The 18,585-nt window shown below is 37.2% G+C and overlaps 1 protein-coding gene across 1 annotated transcript in view; it reads left to right on the top strand.

The window, feature by feature from the left end:
* Positions 1 to 18,585, top strand: part of LOC149203432 (long chain base biosynthesis protein 1b-like) — a 233,294-nt gene that overhangs the window by 93,746 nt on the left and 120,963 nt on the right. Inside the window, exons 5-8 of the mRNA XM_089403432.1 lie at positions 4,885 to 4,978; positions 5,086 to 5,158; positions 5,410 to 5,542; positions 6,026 to 6,206. Of these exons, the coding sequence (XP_089259558.1) occupies positions 4,885 to 4,978; positions 5,086 to 5,158; positions 5,410 to 5,542; positions 6,026 to 6,206 (481 nt within the window). The remainder of the gene's footprint in view (positions 1 to 4,884; positions 4,979 to 5,085; positions 5,159 to 5,409; positions 5,543 to 6,025; positions 6,207 to 18,585) is intronic.

Below are 18,585 nucleotides of genomic sequence, written 5' to 3'. Positions count from 1 at the left end.
TTTTCCCTCGATTATTATTATTATTTTTATCTTGTGTTCAGCTTCTTGTCCTTGTATTTTTTGCTTGGTTATGATTTTTTCTTCCATGGCCTCCTAAATGGAGTTTTGCAGAAAGGAAGAATGGGTACATTGTACCAATGCAATGATTCATGCAGCAATTGGCAACATCGAGAAATTTGTGGCAAGAGGGTTCTCCTAAAAGAGGGAGTGGACTAAAAGGAAATTTTTGCTCCAGTTACCAAATGGTAAGGTTCTTATATGACCTAAGGGCTCAAGCACAGACTCAACAAGATTGATTGGTATTCGAGAGGGAGAGATTATATAGATTGCTAGGACATCTAGGATCATGCTAGATGACCGAAAGAGATTCTAGTTCCGAGGAGGCAAACAATCAAGCAGAGTGGAACGAGCAAACTTCCAAGAGAATGCCATGGGTTGAGATGCTCACAGATAGTAGGTCTCTAGGAGCAGCGTGCCCTCTTTGAAGGGACCATACCATACAATAGAAGGACATGATTACATGACATACAAAAGGATTTGCTTCAATGTTAGAGGGAGTTGACCTTGGAGTTTGAGACAAAGAATCTTGGCTTGATGCATTCTTTCTCGGGGTTGGAGGTGTGGCAGAGATCTGATGAGATTTTCCTCGGACATCGAAGTACATTGTTTAGATTTTGAGGAGATTCAGTATGAGGATTACAAGTCCATGGCTACACCTATGATGACCAATCTGAAGAAGCTGAGTGATTCCACTTTAGATTCAGATTTGGTGGTTCCCATGATGTACAAGCAATTTATTGGATCCTTAATGTACTTGGTTAACACCAGGCTTGATACTTGCTTTGCATTCAACACCTTGAGTCAGTGTATGGTTGAGCTGAGGTAGATACATTGGGTTGCGACAAAGCATGTGTGGAGGTGCCTGCGTGGTACAATTGGACATGGTTTGAGATATGTCTCAGGTGGTGAAGTGAAGCTGCAGGGATTTACATATTCAGATTGTGCCGAGAGTGTAGAGGATAGAAAGAGAACTTCAGTGTACTACTTGAACTTGGGATCAACTATGATATCCTTGTTTAGCAGGACGCAGACTTCTGTCGCACTTAGCATAATAAAGGTAGAGTATATCACAACAATTGCCACAAGGCGTGAAGCAAAGTGGTTTGGGAAGCTTCTTGCAACATTATTTGATCAGGTCACTTTATTGGAGACATGGTGTAGAAGGGAGCAATGAAGCTCCAATATATATTCACAAACGAGTAGATTGATGATATTCTCACCAAGCCTCTGTCTAGAGCAAAGTTTGCATACTTTAGAGACAAGCTTGGCATGATGCCGAATATATCCCTCGTTGTGAGGGAGTGTTGATGTCTTTGTAGGATCGGGCAGACGATCTCCTGAGCAACTAGAAGTATTTGGCTGGACCATGTTGATTTGACCAGGGCAGATGGATACATTCACCTTAGAAGCCACGAAGGACTTGGCTGGACCATGCTAATTTGGTCAGGGGTGAATGGCCTAAGGCAATATCAGATTGGATAGATCTTCTCCTGAGAAGCCATGAAGGAATTTAGCTAGTCATGATGATTTGACTAGAGGAGATGGATGAAATTCACTTGAAATGCCATAATTGACTTTGGCTTGGGCATGTTGATTTGGCTAGGGGTGAATGGTCCAGGAACAGATCCTCTCTTGAGAAGCCATGAAGGAATTTGGATAGGTCATGCTATTTTGACTCGAGGAGATTGATACATTTACCTAAGGAGCCACAAAGGACTTTGGCCAGGCTGTGCTGATTTGGCCAGAGGTAAATGGCCTAGGATACTCATATTGCCTACTCTAGGATGGAGTGATTTATAAACGTGCATATGAGGAGTCACATTGCCTACTCCAAGATGGAGTAATCCGGAAACATGCATCAACATAGCAAGCCCATGATCTTTCCTTGTGGAGGAGAAATTTTTGCTAAGGGGAAATCTGTTGTAGCTAAGGAGAATATCTCTCTTGCTAAGAGGGAGTGTTGATTTTTGTATAGCATCGGGAGGTATTCCCGCATGCCCAAGAGGTCTCCTAGTCGGCCTAAGAAAGTTAAAATAAAAATTTATTTTTGAGTGCAAGTCGCCCCAAAAAAGTCAAGTTGGCCTGCCAAGTGAAGGGACGTGTCCCTTGCAGTGTCACACCCATTTCTGTTGAAATATGTAACTAGGTTCGGTCTTCATAATATCTTATGTAATCATGATTTTATGTATTTGATGCAAAGAGAGAAAATTTATTATTGTTATTTTGTAGCATGGGTTTCATGCTCAAGGTCATTTATTTATAGGTCAAGAACCCATTGAGTGCTTCTAGGGCGTTGTCATAAAGTATAGGAATCAAAGAGTCATTGTCAATTGTAAAAGATCCTATTGGGCATCTTGTATCATGTAAGAAGAATTTATTTGTGTCATAAAGTCCTTCCAAGACCAAGTCGGCCTACAAGATAAGGAGTCGGCCTAGCAGACACAAGTCCAATTCATAAGGGCTATTCAACCTCCACAAGGAGCCTATATGTAAGGAAGAACTCGATCTCATTAGGAGACATCCAAGATCATTCAAGAAGCTCAATAAAAAGGACAAAAGAGAGATCACAAAGGTGAGTGAAGAAGAGAAAGCGAAGTTTTTAGGACTGTTTTGGGCCACATTATCTCACACATGCGAGGAACTAGGGCATCATCTCATCACAGCAAGATCGAATTGCAGACCTGCCAAGAGAAGTTGAAGTTTGGGATAAAAGAGATAAAGTTTGAAGGCCGAGTTATGAAGGAAAGAAGAGAAAACCCAGCGAAGGAGAGAGAAGGCAAAATTCACCATCATTTTCCACACATGCGAGTTAGGGTTTCTGTAATAGAGGCCGAAAATTGCAGACCTGAAGCAGCGACTGAAAATATGAAGTAGAAGCTGAAATCTGAAGTGTGAAGCTAGTTTGACTTGGGTTAACTTGGTGGAAGAGAAGTCTCATCAAAGGAGAAGTTGACTTGGTCTTGGAGGGGTCTTTGTCAAGGGTCTTAGGTCTTGGAATTCGTCATTTGAAGAGTATCAGAAGAGAAGAATTCTTGTGGGTTTTCCTCTCAAGAGGAGAGGTTTTGGCCCTCGCTAGTAGCCTATATCTTGTGTCCTCTTGTTCTATTGATCTTCATAGTTTGGTAGATGTTTGATGATAAAAGAACACTATAATAATCAAGTAAAGAAGAAGCTAACTACAGGTACATCTTGTTGAGTAATAGAACATCACAAGCAGTCATCAAAGTAAGAGAAATCACCCTAATCTAGCTGCCCTTGATTTCTCAACAATTTCGACAAGTATAAATAGAAGATATGATGGCTCATTTTCTCCACCAATGAAGAAGCAAGTCTGATCTGTTTTTTGAGGCCTATTTCTCTTTCTTGGACAGTTGCATGTGAGGAGGACACTTTTGATTATCTTTGACCGAGATGATTGACCAAGAATTGATTCTTCTGTTGACCAAGTTTATCTGCTGTTTGACCGAACTATTTAACTGGGCACTGACCATAGAACAGGGCTGAATTTGACCGCAGTCAACCACGGTTGACCATAGGAGCCACAGTGCCGAATTTGACCACAAAGCTGGCTGCAGGTCCGTGACTACAGATTTTGGGTGGTTTGACCAGCATTGACTTCTGATTGTTTTGGGAAGTTTGACCAGATTTGTCTAGTATTTTGACTTGGGTATTGACATAGATTTCTAGACAAATTATTGATTCGTAAACATTACTGAAGAATAATTTCTCCTAAGAAAAGTTGCTGGGTTTTCTCTCGAGTTTCTGTTTCCTAGGGAAAAAATATTGTCTCTATTGTGCATGGTTGTCTCTTTATGATCTTTACTGTTTCCACTGCATTTACTGTTGAGATTTTCTGTGTATAATTGCTCAATGATATCAGTGGCATGAGATAAATTGTTTGAAGATCATTAGGTAATAATTATCATATCAGAAGATTGGTTTCTACTGTGCATCCTGTAGAAAATTCAACACTTCTGTGATGGCTGCCCATGCCATATTCTCCAGGAAAGGCAACAACAAAGAGAACACAGAAGCACATTGAACAAATCACCATTCACAGTGATTTCAACAACTAGACAACTGTATATATGTCAGTCTGTGCTACAATGGTTCCCATCTACTGGAGCTTCCTTTATGTGAGAAATTTGATATACACATACATGTGAATTGACAGCCTTGTGTCTAAAAGAAATTTAATAAGTTATCCAACTATTTTTGAATCTTGTTTGACAGGGAACATTTGATATGGCAATAGTGAGATATGCTAGGCAAACTCTATTGCCCATTGATTCAATGGTCATTTTACAACTTCACTGGTTAAAACTACATAAAACTGCATCAATGTTCATGCACGAAATCCCTTTTTATAGGCTATGTAGGATTGTTTTGACAACTGACTCTGCTTCTTTGTGGATCTCATTTAGAATTAGTTTCATATATTAAACCAATTATTCTACATATATTGTGTCTTTCTGTATATGTTTTTTCCAGCCCTATTATACCCAATTTTTTGACAATGTTGATGCATCCATATCTCTCCCTGTATTCACATCCATATCGGTATCCTTATTTGCATGAGTATCCATATCCTAATGATTAAGGCTGCTTCATTCCTAGGCTCTGTTTAACTTTGTTTGCTTAGTCTCACAGAGAACACTTATTCAGTGTTTATTAACTCCACACAATAGGATTTTCTCCTATAGCTTGGGATTATTGGTAGTTAATTTGCTCTGGCTTGATTTCTCTGAAATAGGCAATTCAGTTTGAAAAGTTGTCATGTTGTATATAATAATTTTTTATTTGGAAATCTTTTGGCTGATGTAGTGATGCAGGACCACGTACCATAGTCAGTGGTAAAGAAGTTATTAATCTAGCGTCAGCAAACTATCTTGGGCTAATAGGAGAAGGGAAGATAACAGTGAGTAAATGACAAAAGACCTAACCTGAGTTTTGTTTGTCTATTTAGAAGTAATCACATTCCTGCTAAGAGATGCAAGATTCATTAATTCCAAAAATTTGTTTCAGGAGGCATGCAATACAGCTTTGAAAAAATATGGAGTGGGATCTTGTGGTCCTCGTGGCTTTTATGGAACTATTGGTAAGAATTACATGGAAATTTTAATTGTGATAACTAGATCCTCCCTTTATGGGAGTTGAGATTTTGTTTAACATTTTATTTGGAAGTGAGAAGGAGGGAGTATTTTTCAACTGGTCAATGAAATCAGAATGTTTGTAACATCTCATTCTAGTACATGGATGTTGGTGTGTCATTCTAGAGAGGAGGGGGAAAGGAAAGTGAGATTCTATTTATTTGTTTTTCCTTAGTATTGTCTCTGGATTTTTTGGCAGATGTCCATCTTGACTGTGAAGCCAGAATTTCAAAATTTTTGGGAACTCCAGATTCAATTCTCTATTCATATGGGCTTGCAACTACCGCTAGTGTAATTCCAGCATTTTGTAAGCGAGGAGATATAATTATTGCGTGAGTGTTTGTCCTTATTCCTATGCCACCTTCTCCAGTGTCCTACTCTGTTATGACATATTGTGTTTTTCATGATGATTAAACAATCATGTTCATCGTCACCCCGAAATTCGATGAGATGATAAAAGAAATGGAAACCTCAAGATTGGGATTATTTACCAGGAAGCAATTGTGCACATCACTAGTGTACAATAATACGTTCTCTGCATGTTGTATTTTAAGTGCAAAAGCTGTTTCAGAAAAATGTGCCTATTATTTCTCTTGTATGAACAATTAATTAAAGGGACAGCATCTCTCTACAATGAAGTTATCAAGTTTATAGTTACTTCCATACTCGAATTTCAAACAGTGTAAACTAGGGAATCAGAATACTCTTTAAGGTATGAAGATTGTGATACTGTATTTGAAGACATCATATATGAAACTGTTATGTGATTGAGCTTCATCTTTTCGTGTGTTCTTGCTGGCAATCCTTTTGTGCAGTGATGAAGGTGTGCATTGGGGAATTCAAAATGGACTTTTTCTTTCAAGAAGCACTGTGAAATTGTTCAAACATAATGATATGAAATCCTTGGAAAATATCTTAGAAGAGATTGCGTTGGAAGACAAACGAGTTAAAAAGGTTTTGAACCGGCGATTTATAGTAGTAGAAGCTATTTATCAGGTACGTTGTGCCGAGGATTAGGACTTATTAATAATGGATCTGAGAAATAGCTGATTTGTATTACACTATCATTTCTTTTAAATGTGGACTTCCTCCTAGTTCTTTTACTGCCTAAACTCTTTTAGTTTTTATCTACCTGCATGTTTTTGAGTCTCTCAATTTTATGCTTAAAATTGTTCAGGTTGTATGGTACAGATTGCCCATCTTCTTTTTGTATTCAATAAGACTACAATTCTAATTGACACAAGTCCAACAATTTTAGAGGACACCAAAGTGGCATTAGCTTGTTTTTTTTATTAGTTCTCCTTTCATGTCCATATTTCATGTTGATGTTTATAGCATCATACAGGAACTTCCTCACAGGCCTAGTGATGGACGTATGGAAGCCATCCAAAAATGTCCTTTCAATTTTGTAATTCACTTTAATTAAAGTTAATTATTAAAGTGAATAGTCTTTTGTTAGTGAGTTGATTAATACCTGATAATATGTAAAATATTTACATTAGTGATTTAGATATAATTTCCATCGTTGATTGTGATTTAATGTCAACCGTCAATCTCATTGAGAGATTAGGGTGATGGAGACTTTGTCATCAACTCAATGTTATAAAAGGAAGACAAAGTGAAAGGAAAAGACAAAGAGAGAGTTAGGAGAACATAAGTAAGAGAGTGATAAAGAATATTCATCAATTGTGCAAGTCCAAAGGAGAAAAGAGGAAACAGTGTGAGCAAGTAAAGGAAATTAACCTAGCTCTCAGAATTTGAATGGGTTGTACACACAGATGCAAAGGCAGCTTTAGGTGGCCATACAACCCAACAAAAGAGAAGGGCGGTTGTACAAATTTTTGGGACAGATTTCAGTAGTAGCAGAAGGGTTTTTACAACCAATGGTATCAGAACTGAACCGGACCGGTCAGAGTTGGCCAGTCCGACTGGTTGGAGGGCCAAACCGGTTTGGACCGGTTAACCAGACTGTGTACCAAACTGGCCGGTTTTGTATAGCTGCACTGGCACATGACACATCCCGTGGGGCCAAAACATAATTTTTGTTTTTATTTTTTATTTTCTCTCTTAGTTGGCTCACAAAAAAGGAAACCCAGGCCCCTCTGAAAGTTATTTAAAGACCCTCCCCCTCCTCTACTTCACTCACACTATTCATTCGAGCTTCTTGTATTTCTTGAGCTGAGATTTTTGAGTGGGTTTTGGAGAGATATTTGCTATTTTCTAGGGCTGTTCTCAAGAGGTTCTTGTGCAGATTTGGAGAGTTGGTTGAAGGGCAAATCTGGAGAGTGTTTATTGGAAAGATTCATAGCTGGTTCAAGAGATTTTTTGTCAAAGATTGTGGGATGGCTTTTAGCTTTTTTGGGAGGTGACTGAGGGGGTTTTTGGGTTGTTTTTCGGAGTTTCTTTTTGGAGCTGCTATTGTTGCCAACTTTTGGAAGGCTTCTTCAGGTATGCCAAGACAAAATAAGCTTTTTTTTGTTTGTTAAAAATTGCTATTTGATTCCCTAAAAATTAAAAAAAGCTAGGGCTTTTTATGCAGATCTCTACTTAAATTTTTCTTTGTATCTCTCTTAATTTTTTCCCCTAGAAAGTAAGAATTGGTAGGGTTTGTTATGAAAATTTCTATTTTAATTTTTCTTGTATTTCTCTCTTAATTTTTATTTTTTTATTCACCCCCCCTAAAAAGTAGGAATTGCTAGGGCTTTGTATTCAAATTTTTATTTGTTGTTGTAGAGGTTGCACTGGCCCCTAAAAGTAAGAATGATCCGGCATGGCTAGATTGCCATTTGAATGATGATGGGAAATTTTTTTGCAACTATTGTGGGAAGGTCATTAAAGGTGGGGGGATACATAGGACTAAGGGATCCATAGGATTAAGGAACACTTAGCTTATTTGAGAGGCCAAGTAGAACCTTGTGAGAAAGTTTCTAATGACTTAAAAAGTTATATGATGGGTTTGCTTGAAGCCTTCCTAGTAGAAAAGAGCAAGAACAAGAAAGTTAGAAAGGACTTGGGCAAAAGTAAAGAAGATTCTCCTTTCATGGACCCTAATCTTGAAGTGCATATCCCAAGTTTTGACGATTCCTCTAGTTTCCTTGTTAAACTTAGAGATGAGCATGCTTCTGGCCCTAGTTTTTCGAGTTTGAAAAGGGCATGTGTAGGGAATAGAGAGGGAGGCTATTTGGAAGTGCATTGCGAGATGGTATGATGCATGCATTCCTTTCAGCGCTGCTAATTCTCCATATTATGAACCTATGATTGATGCTATAGCTGCATGTGGTTCGGGCTTCAAAGGCCCTAGTTTTCATGATGTTAGGGGGTCACTTTTACAAAATGAGGTCCAAAGAATAGAAGAGTACCTTACAGAGTGAAGCATTCATGGACCAAAATAGGGTGCACAATTATGTCTGATGGATGGACTGGTGGAAGATCCCACACCATTTTAATTTTTTTAATTCCTTGCCCAAAAGGCACCATGTTTTCGAAATCCATGGATGCATCTGAGTAGGGGAAGGATGCACAATTACTATTATGTCTTTTGGATGTGTTGAAGAATCTAGGGAAATTAAGTTAATAAGATTCTTCTCACAATGATAACTATTTGTGAGGTATTTTTTACTTTTTCTCATTAGCACAATCTTCTCTTGTTATTATTATTAGAGTGTGTTTTCTTACTTCATCAAATAGTTACCAAAACAAAAGAGACAAGAACACAAGATGTTGGATTTCTGCCAGAGCCAAAACCTCTCACTCTTTGAGAGGAAAACCCGCACAAAATTCTTCTTATAGAGATTTCAGTTGACGAGTACCAAGATCGAGATCATGACCCTTGACCTATGTTGCCGATCCCAGACCAAAACACAGTCATCCTCCTTCCATGATTGTTTGATTTCTTCATATTGTTACTAGCACCGAGTTGCACCATGTAACTCCTAGTTTCATCATGTAGCACCTAGCATCACTGATCATCATGTCACTACTGAGCACATCATCTGGTATCACCGAGATCTAGCATCGAGCATCACTGAGTACAACACCGAGACCTTATCCAAATTGTACCACTGTCCATCCGTATTACAGTGAATATATGCTTGAGAAAGTGAGGATGATGTCACTGTAATGTCACCCCAAATTAGTCTGCATTGTAATCACTGTTATAACCAAATTCCCTGTTGTCTTGACCACCAAGAACCTTAGAAAATAGGCTGAGAAGTTTGTTGTGGATGATCCGCATTTTATCTCTGGTGTACCCATCCGAAATCTCAAAGATATATTGAATCTGTATCACTGTGGAAATGCGAGGGTACATGCTCCTATATATAGTTGTTGGTGCCTATATTTAAGCCAACTTGTCCTTTGTGAACTGACGTGTCTCATAAGCAAGCCAATATGTCACTTATATATATATATATATATATATATATTTATATTGAGACCGATATTTATCCAAAGGGTGTGTCTCCATTCGAAGTCGACATGAAGTCTTCATCATATATATATATATATATTGAAGCCGACATAGGATGACCGTGCTTGTCTAGATTGGAGGACTTTTACATAGACATTTTGACTTCATTACAAGTGTAACAACACTTCATATACGTGACTCTAAATTATACATTTATAACATGATGACAAACCCCTAAAGACATCGATAAAAAGTCTTGACATTGATAAAAAGTCTTTGACCTATAATAAAAACTCCTTGCTCATGAAACCCATGATGCAAGTATTACAAAATTTTGTTCTCTTTATTACAGAATTTAAATCAATCATAATTACATGTCATTATGAAGACCGAACCTAGTTGCACTTTCTTCAACACTCCCTCTTAACTAGGGACGTATTCATAATGGTACTTGGTCATTCTCAATCTGAAGCATTTCTCATAAGAAGAATCAGATTGGTAACCCATTTGTATAGCATCATAGTAACCAATATTGTTTCCACAACAAGGCCTTGATTGATAGCTCTATCTTTCATTAGATCAGAGCACAATGTTGGCGAGACCAATGACTATAGAAACCTTCATCATTGTCACTCAAGGTACGTACCCGCCCGAGTGTTCACTGAGTATGACCTTCTAGGACTATTCTTATCTTGGGTTCCCAACCCTCAAAGAATATCGGTCCTCTTGCCTACTCTTGTCATGGTTGTCTAGACATCCTCAAAGAGCATCGGATGCAAGATGATTACCCAATCCTCCATTCTTTCTTCCCAAGTGAAGACAAGAATGTTGTGTCTATGTCTCCCTCTCAACTAGGGAAGATATGCCCATTCCTGTAAAGGAATGTACCCAAGCTCCCTCTAATCAAGGACTTGCCCAAGCTCCCTCTTAATTAGGGACTTGTCAGAGCTCCCTCTCAACTGGGGACTCTTTTCATCAGCGACTTCTTCTCCGTGGGTCCTTCAACTTCTTGATCAATTTCTTTCCTTGATGTCATGAAATTTATTCAAGCTTCTTCCTTGTAGGGCATTAGCCATCGATCACTTTCCTTCTTGGTTTGTCATGTCATTCATTTTTTCATGGAAAGTGGCTTTCTTGGTACATATCTGGAACATTCTTCATATGGATACTTCTTTCTCATCATGCTTCTTTCAGGAATTTCCATTCACCACATGAATGCTAGTCATACTTGCGCTTACAACTCTTGTTCCAGTAGCCCTGCATGAACTCATCAAGATATTATTCAAGAAATGAAAACATAACATCAAATCAAATAGTACCTTACGAGATGGCTCTTCATCATGACATCTTCCTGTAGGTATCAACATCTTGCATACATGTTGACACATCTCCCAATGATATCCATTGTCAAGAGTCTCCATCTTTTTATTAGAGTCTTCATATCTTTCCGAAAGATTTCCTAGTCAAATCTGGCTGGTCTTTTAGATGTTGATAGCCTTCATCATGGTTGTATATCTCACGATCTCTTCCTTTCTTTCTTCACACATTCTTTTCCCAGGAGCTTCCAATCAGAGTTCCTTAATTGTAGTCAACCACCTCATACTTCATATGAGGACATATTATGTTGATTTCATCTAGTGTGATTCATGCCTTTTGACAACCTATTATAGGAGGAGATCCCTTTTTCCTTCGATCATGCTTCTCAAGATAGAAGTAGTGATCCATGTTACCTGCAACCATACGACATGACATTATAATATTAAATACAAGCATACATACCTCATTTTACCTTTAGGTCATCTATGCTTCTTCCAACAACTTTCTTGATTGAAGTGTCTTCAACCCCTTGATCTGCTTCATCTCTTATGTCATCATAACATCATCCATGAATTCCACAAGTTGGAGTTTTTGATGAAACACTTGCTTCCTCTCTATATTAATGAACCCTTCGATGAGGATTCCATCAGAGAATCTTGAGGATCTTGCATATCCCCATCTGGTATGTGTTTCCTTTTTGACTTGATGTATGATGAGCCTTGATGACTTCTTCCTTTACTTCAATGTCCAATGAGGTTCCCAAGAGATATATCCTTCATGTTTGACTGCTAAGGATTTTTGATCCTTCTGTCCTTCATGATTCCCTATGGTGGTATCATGAGCTCTTGCTTCCAATGCTTTCATGATGCCGTAATGCATCTTATTATTTATCATGGTCATATCCATAACAAAAGATTTAGGGGCTTGTGATAAGATCCTTTTGTGAAGGAGACCATCTCAAACATAGTAGAGACTTTTACTCCCTCTTTCCTTGGTCCTTTTCAGATACCTCCATCTTTTCGATGATATGAGCTTTCTTTCCATAATCTTTCCATAGCGTTGAATCTTAGCTATACTATTCTGTCTTGCTTGAGGACGAAACTTCCCTTTCCTTTCTACAAATGTTTGAGTCCTTTAGCCTTTAACACTTTTGCCCACAACTTGTCCTTTTTTTATCTTGCATAGATACCACAAGTTGTTAAATGAGGTAACTTTCTTGTCCCAAGGACACTTGTTACCTTGCTTATCAGTTAGTGTATTTAAGAACAATGATGATTATCTTCTTATCATCTCCCCCAGATCTCCTAATTGAGATCTTGTGAAGATATCCCTTCATTCTTTGATACCTTTACTTTTGTGTAGATCAGGTCTAAAAGATATGACCTTCTTTTCTACATTTCCAGAGAATATATCTTCAAGCATTTCATAGGGATGAGAGAACCTTTGACTGATTTCATTATAATTTCATGAGTCCTTTGATGCATTCAAACAATGCTTGACCTTCAAAGACTTTTCTATATATATCAATGACTATTCTTTCGGGGACTATATCTATCCTCCTTTCTCATGCAAGGAATTTCGATGACCCAAACAATTTATAGATCTCCTTGCAAACACAAAGTCATTTAACCAAACTTGATTATAGAATGAAAAATACTTACTTGGCAAGTGAAGATGAAATCTTCACCTTGATCACGTTGAAGATTCACTGAGACTTCCTCCGGGTGATCTTCGAGTTGATGTGATTTTTTTCTCTATACATTATAGATGCTTGTGGTCTTGTTATAGAGTTTAATTCTTCTTGCTGGTATAGAATCCTAGATACTTTGATTTGTAGATCCTTGAGGCATATTACTGTGGCATTATTTGTACCATTCTGTACTGAACCGAGATTACTTGTGCCCTTATGCTTGACTAAGATAGCATCGAGACTCTTACCAGGATTCCATCGAGATTGTATCACCAAAATGTAGGATCAAGAACATGTGACTATGATGATATTGATGTCCTTTCTGTGTTGATAATTTCAGCACTGAACCATACTCTAATATGTCACCGAAACTTTGTTTTATTATACTTACTGTAATCCACTTCTGTGCATTGTGATTTAGCATCGAAACTTTGTCCAAGTTCTGTGTACTGTAATCTAGGTTGAACCAATCACTATTTGGCACATCTGTGGTACATCGTCCAATTATAAAGGTATGTATTGTAGAGCCTTTGAACCACTGTGATTGTGCTGAGACATTAATGCTGTGATCTGAGCTTGATGTCACTGTTACCTTGACTTTGATGCCCTTCTTTTCCTTAGACTGTAACCATAACTTTAGAAGCCTTTCTTGAAACTTGATCCTTGAATGTCTCTTTTATGCCCTTCCATTAGCTTCAACACCTTAGCTCTGATACCATGTTGAAGAATCTAGGGAAATTAGGTTAATAAGATTCTTCTCAGTATGATAACTATTTGTGAGGTACTTTTTACTTTTTCTCATTAGCACAATATTCTCTTATTATTATTAGAGTGTGTCTTCTTATTTCATCAAATAGTTACCAAAACAAAAGAGACAAGAACACAAGATGTTGGTTTTTTGCCAGGGCCAAAACCTTTCACTCTTTGAGAGGAAAACCCACACAAATTTCTTCTTATAGAGATTCCAATTGACAAGTACCAAGACCAAGACCAAGACCATGACCCTTGACCTATGTTACCAATCCCAGGCCAAGACACAATCATCCTTCTTCCATGATTCTTCAATTTCTTCATACGGTTACTAGCATCGAGTTGCACCATGTAACTCTTAGTTGCATCATGTAGCACCAAGCATCACTAATCATCATGTCACCACCGAGCACAACACCTATTATCACTGAGATATAGCACCGAGCATCACTGAGTACAACACTGAGACCTTATCCAAACTGTACCATTGTCCATCTGTATTACAGTGAATATATTCATGAGAAAGTGAGGATGATGTCACTGTAATGTCACCCCAAATTAGTCTATACTGTAATCACTGTGATAACCGAATTCCCTGTTGTCTTGACCACCGAGAACCTTGGAAATATGCCAAGAAGTTTGTTGTGGATGATCCACATTTTATCTCTGTTATACCCATCCAAAATCTCAGAGATATATTGAATCTGTCTGAATGTGGAAATGCGAGGGTACAGGCTCCTATATATAGTTGTTGGTGGACTATATTTAAGCTGACCTGTCCTTTGTGAACCGACGTGTCTGATAAGCAAGCCGACATGTCACTTATAAATATATTTATATTGAGGCCGATATTTATCCAAAGGTGTGTCTCCATTCGAAGCCGACATGAAGTCTTCATCATATATATATATATATATATATATTGAAGCCGACATAGGATGACTGTGCTTCTCTAGATTGGAGGACTTTTACATAGACATTTTGACTTCTTTACAAGTGTAAAAACACTTCACATACATGACTCTAAATTATACATTTATGACAAGATGACAAACCCCTAAAGACATGAAGAAGTCTTTGACCTATAATAAAAACTCCTTGCTCATGAAACCCATGATGCAAGTATTGCAAATTTTTGTTCTCTTTATTACAGAATTTACATTAGTCATAATTACGTGTCATTTTGAAGACCGAACCTAGTTACACTTTCTTCAACAGGGTGAAGTAGTAGGGGTTGACAATGTTGTACAAGTGATCACGGGTAATGCCTACAACTATGTTGCAGTTGGAAGGATGTTGGAGGAAAAACAACTTGCCATTTGGTGGACTCCATTTGCAGCCTATTGTCGCACAAAGTGTCTAGGCACTGCGACAAGGCTCAGAGTAAGGGCTATCACTCTAATCCTTACTCACTCCGTTTGGACTCTCTCCTAGACATGTCAAAGGGGGTAGTCCTTGGGGTGAATGAATAAGGATAGTTTGTGAAACACAGGCTCTAGGAGACTTAAAGATGGACAACTTGATGAATGTAAATGAGTCCTGGTTAATTGAGATGGATAGATATAATAAAATAAGACACAACCACAAGATAAAAATGATTTTAGACTAGTGCCTTATATTCAATTAACCATAAAATAGATAAAAACATGTTACCAGAGCAATTTTTAAATGTGGTGAAAGTGACGATCATGATGATTAAATGTAAACGCCCAAAACTGCAACATATTCTAGCAATTAAATCCCATGAAGAATTATCTAGATTAAAAATGATTTTCTTCAATAACCCAGATCTGGTATTAGTTATTTTTCTCCTATAGTCAATGATTTTAAAACATTAATCCCACTTGACAATATAGAAATCACTACCACAAAATTTAAAATTTTACACTTAACACAAAAGACACGAGGAACTTTAAATTAGAATTTAGTAATCCCTTAGGTAAGTTTAATGCGCTAAGGTTATGAAGCGAAGTTTAATGTGGCAATTAAATTTTTTAATGTGACCAAAAAAATAAATAAATGAAAAGTACTTAATTAAATTTAATTTTTTTTGGGCCATAGGCCACATAATTTTTTATTTTTATTTTTTTTAATTTAAATGTGAGGGCTTAAGCTGTGCTTTTGATTTATTTCATTAGCAATCAAAGTCACCCAAAAAAATTGAAATTTTTTAATTTTTTAGATTTTTAATGTTTTTTAAATATTTTTTGAATGAAATAAAAAATGAAATAAAAAAATCAAAACACAAAGTCATAAAAATGAAGAAAAAAACAACTCAGAACCCAAATATACAAAAATAAATAAAACCTCAAAAACCCAAGTCAGAAACAAAAAAAAATTACAGATCTCTACACAAAAATGGTAGATCTATCAGATCTGAGGAGTATGAGGCCAACGCCGCTTTCAAATCTGATAATCTAAGGCTCTCAATATCCAGATTTATCAATTTTCCACAAAAATTAAATTTTTAAAATTTAAAGGAGGTCCTAACTCAAAACCCTTTGTGAAAATTTCCAGATCCAAGAAATTTTAAACACTTGGACTGCAAAAAATTTGAATAATATCTTTGGAAAATTATGTTGATAAACCCCAGAGATCCAGATTTTACCCTCCAGGGCCTAGATCTGGACTCTACACAAATTTCTTCCTCAGATCTGTAGTTGCATGACAACAAGAAAACACCCAAACGATATAAACAATGATAAAAATTAAAACCCAGAAAAACCTACGTTAGAAAAATAATTACAAAATTTACAAACTGCAGGCTCTAATAAGCTAGATCTATCTTTATGCCGCACAAAAAAAAAGAATTAAATTTTTTAAATTTTAAAGGAAGTGTTAACTCGAAACCCTTTGTGTATCACCAATAAAATCTTATGATAAGCCCAGAGCTAATTTAGCTGGGCTCTTCATAAAACATGGATCGGGAGTTGGCTGGTCCAACTGAAAACTTCCACTAACGTCTGTGGATCCAAAAATCAAGATTTCTTTGCAAAACTCAATCCAGCCATCAAAATAGAGCGAGAAAATAATAATAAAATTTAGACAAATAGAGATCCCTGTTATTATGTTCAAAATTTAGATTATTATTCAAACCCCAACAACTAAGCAAGATACCTGTACTCAAATCACTCTTCAGAAGCTATCATCAATGGCTTTAGAAAAAATATGCATGAAATAAAAAACATCTTATAACATTCCCATGAAGAGTAACACCAACAAAAATTAACCCCAAAGTCTTTCTTTATTATCCAGAAAAAGATTACACTAGAGCTTTTCGCTAAGCACACGACTCAAAGGTTGGATGGATCAACTCACAAATGACTTCCTATTTAAAGATAAATCCTCTAACGGCTAGTTCGAGTGATCCTTGTTAAAGAAATCTTGACCATTGATGAAGATTAAATTTTCTTTTAATCCCATCCGTCGAAATATTTAAATTTTTTGGGAAATTTGAAATTTTTAATTAAATGCATTTTAATTAACTCAAAAATAAAATTTTTGAGTTAATTTCCCAAAAAATTTGACTTTGACTTAACCCTATTGATCAAAGGTTTAAAATTTAGCAAAATAATTAATTTACCTTAGTCTCGGGACCTTTTAAAGTTTATTTTTTAAGGACCGACGAATTTTGCCTTTGGAGAATTTAAATTTACCTAGGACCTAGAATTAATTAACTTTTTGGCTTATGATTTTAATTAATTTTTGGCCAGAAAATTTAATTAATTAACCTATGAGGAGATAAATTATTTTTCTAACCCTCAAGACACTTTGCATCATGATTTTCATATTTTTTACACCATAAGGTGGAAAACCCATTTGTAAAAGACCCTCACGGAGCACCCATTTCTGCGACACAAATATAATTCAACAGATCAAGCAATTTGTAATAAAATAACCTAACCAAATAGTTAGGATCATTCCCAAATCACTTTTACATAGACTCGATCGGGAACACTAGGACTCGCCTAAGATCCTAGCGACAAAATCCATTCCAGCTTTGTGGTAAGACTGGAGGAAAACTCTGCCGACCATTCAAGAAAGGATCGGTGAGACAAAAAACCTCTCAGAATGGAGATCGTCACTAGAAAAGTAAGTTTACCTAGGTCGTTACATATATGACACATATCTGCTAAGATTATTTACATTATACACATGCAGAAAGGGTTTACGTAATATCCAGTGTTTTACGAAACGGCCGTACCGAAACGGAAACGGCCGTTTCGTTCCGTTTCATTAAAAAAATTTCTGACCCGGCCTTTGACCCGGCTCGGCTGGCCGAGTCAGCTATGACTCGGCCGAGTCAGCCAATGACTCGGCCGGGTCATAGCTGACCCGGTCAACCCGGCCGGGTCCCGTCAAAAAACGGCCGTTTCGTTCAAGACCGGCTGGGCAGCGTATTAACCAAAAATTAAACACTTTTTTGCTGATTTTTGGCTGAGTTAGTTAGGGTTTGTGGACATGAAAAGGTTATTGTGATTTGTTAAATGCATTTGGGGTCCATTTCCCCCTCCCAAACTCTATTTAAGACAGCCAAATGCTCTCATTTCACTCACAGCAGTCTTATGCATTTGAGTGAGAGTCTTCTTTGAGAGTTAGTGAGCAGTTCTTGAGCTTGTTTTGGAGCAGCAGTGAGGAGTCTTGGAGGAGCATTGTAGCTGGAGTGAGGAGCTTCTTGGGCAGCCATTTGGAGCAGCATTGAGGAGCTGATTTTTGGAGCAAGTTTGAGGAGGCAGTTTGTGCCTGGAGGTATTTTTTTCCACCTCTATAAATCTGTTTTTACTTATTAAATTTTAGGTGCATATCAAGATAGCTTAGAGAGTGTTTTTAGTCAAATAAATGAACATTGAATCAATTTTTTTTTTTTTTTTCATTTTCAGATTGTTTTCCTAGTCAAAAAATGGCACCTAGAGCAAAAGATGCTGCTTGGGCATATGTTGAAATGGTTGATGATGAGATGTGTTGCAAGTTTTGCCATAGGAAAATTAAGTCAGGTCCTGGGGGGATTCATAGGCTGAAACAACACTTGGCAGGGATTAAAGGCAATATTACTGCATGTAAATCTGAGGAAATTGGGGAGATTAGAAAGACTTTGTTGGAAAGCTTTGAAAAATTTCAAGAAGAAAAGACTAGGCAAAAAGAGATACAGGCTGAAATTGGGAGGAAGAGGGAGATACAAAGAATGATGGCTGCCAACCCCCACTATGAGT

This window comes from Pinus tabuliformis, chromosome 2_1 (assembly GCF_031772625.1).
Source record: "Pinus tabuliformis cultivar Carrire ecotype Pingquan chromosome 2_1, CPIR1, whole genome shotgun sequence".
Lineage (NCBI taxonomy): Eukaryota > Viridiplantae > Streptophyta > Pinopsida > Pinales > Pinaceae > Pinus > Pinus tabuliformis.
Note: the sequence above shows the minus strand (reverse complement) of the source record. Positions and strands in the feature narration are given on the sequence as shown.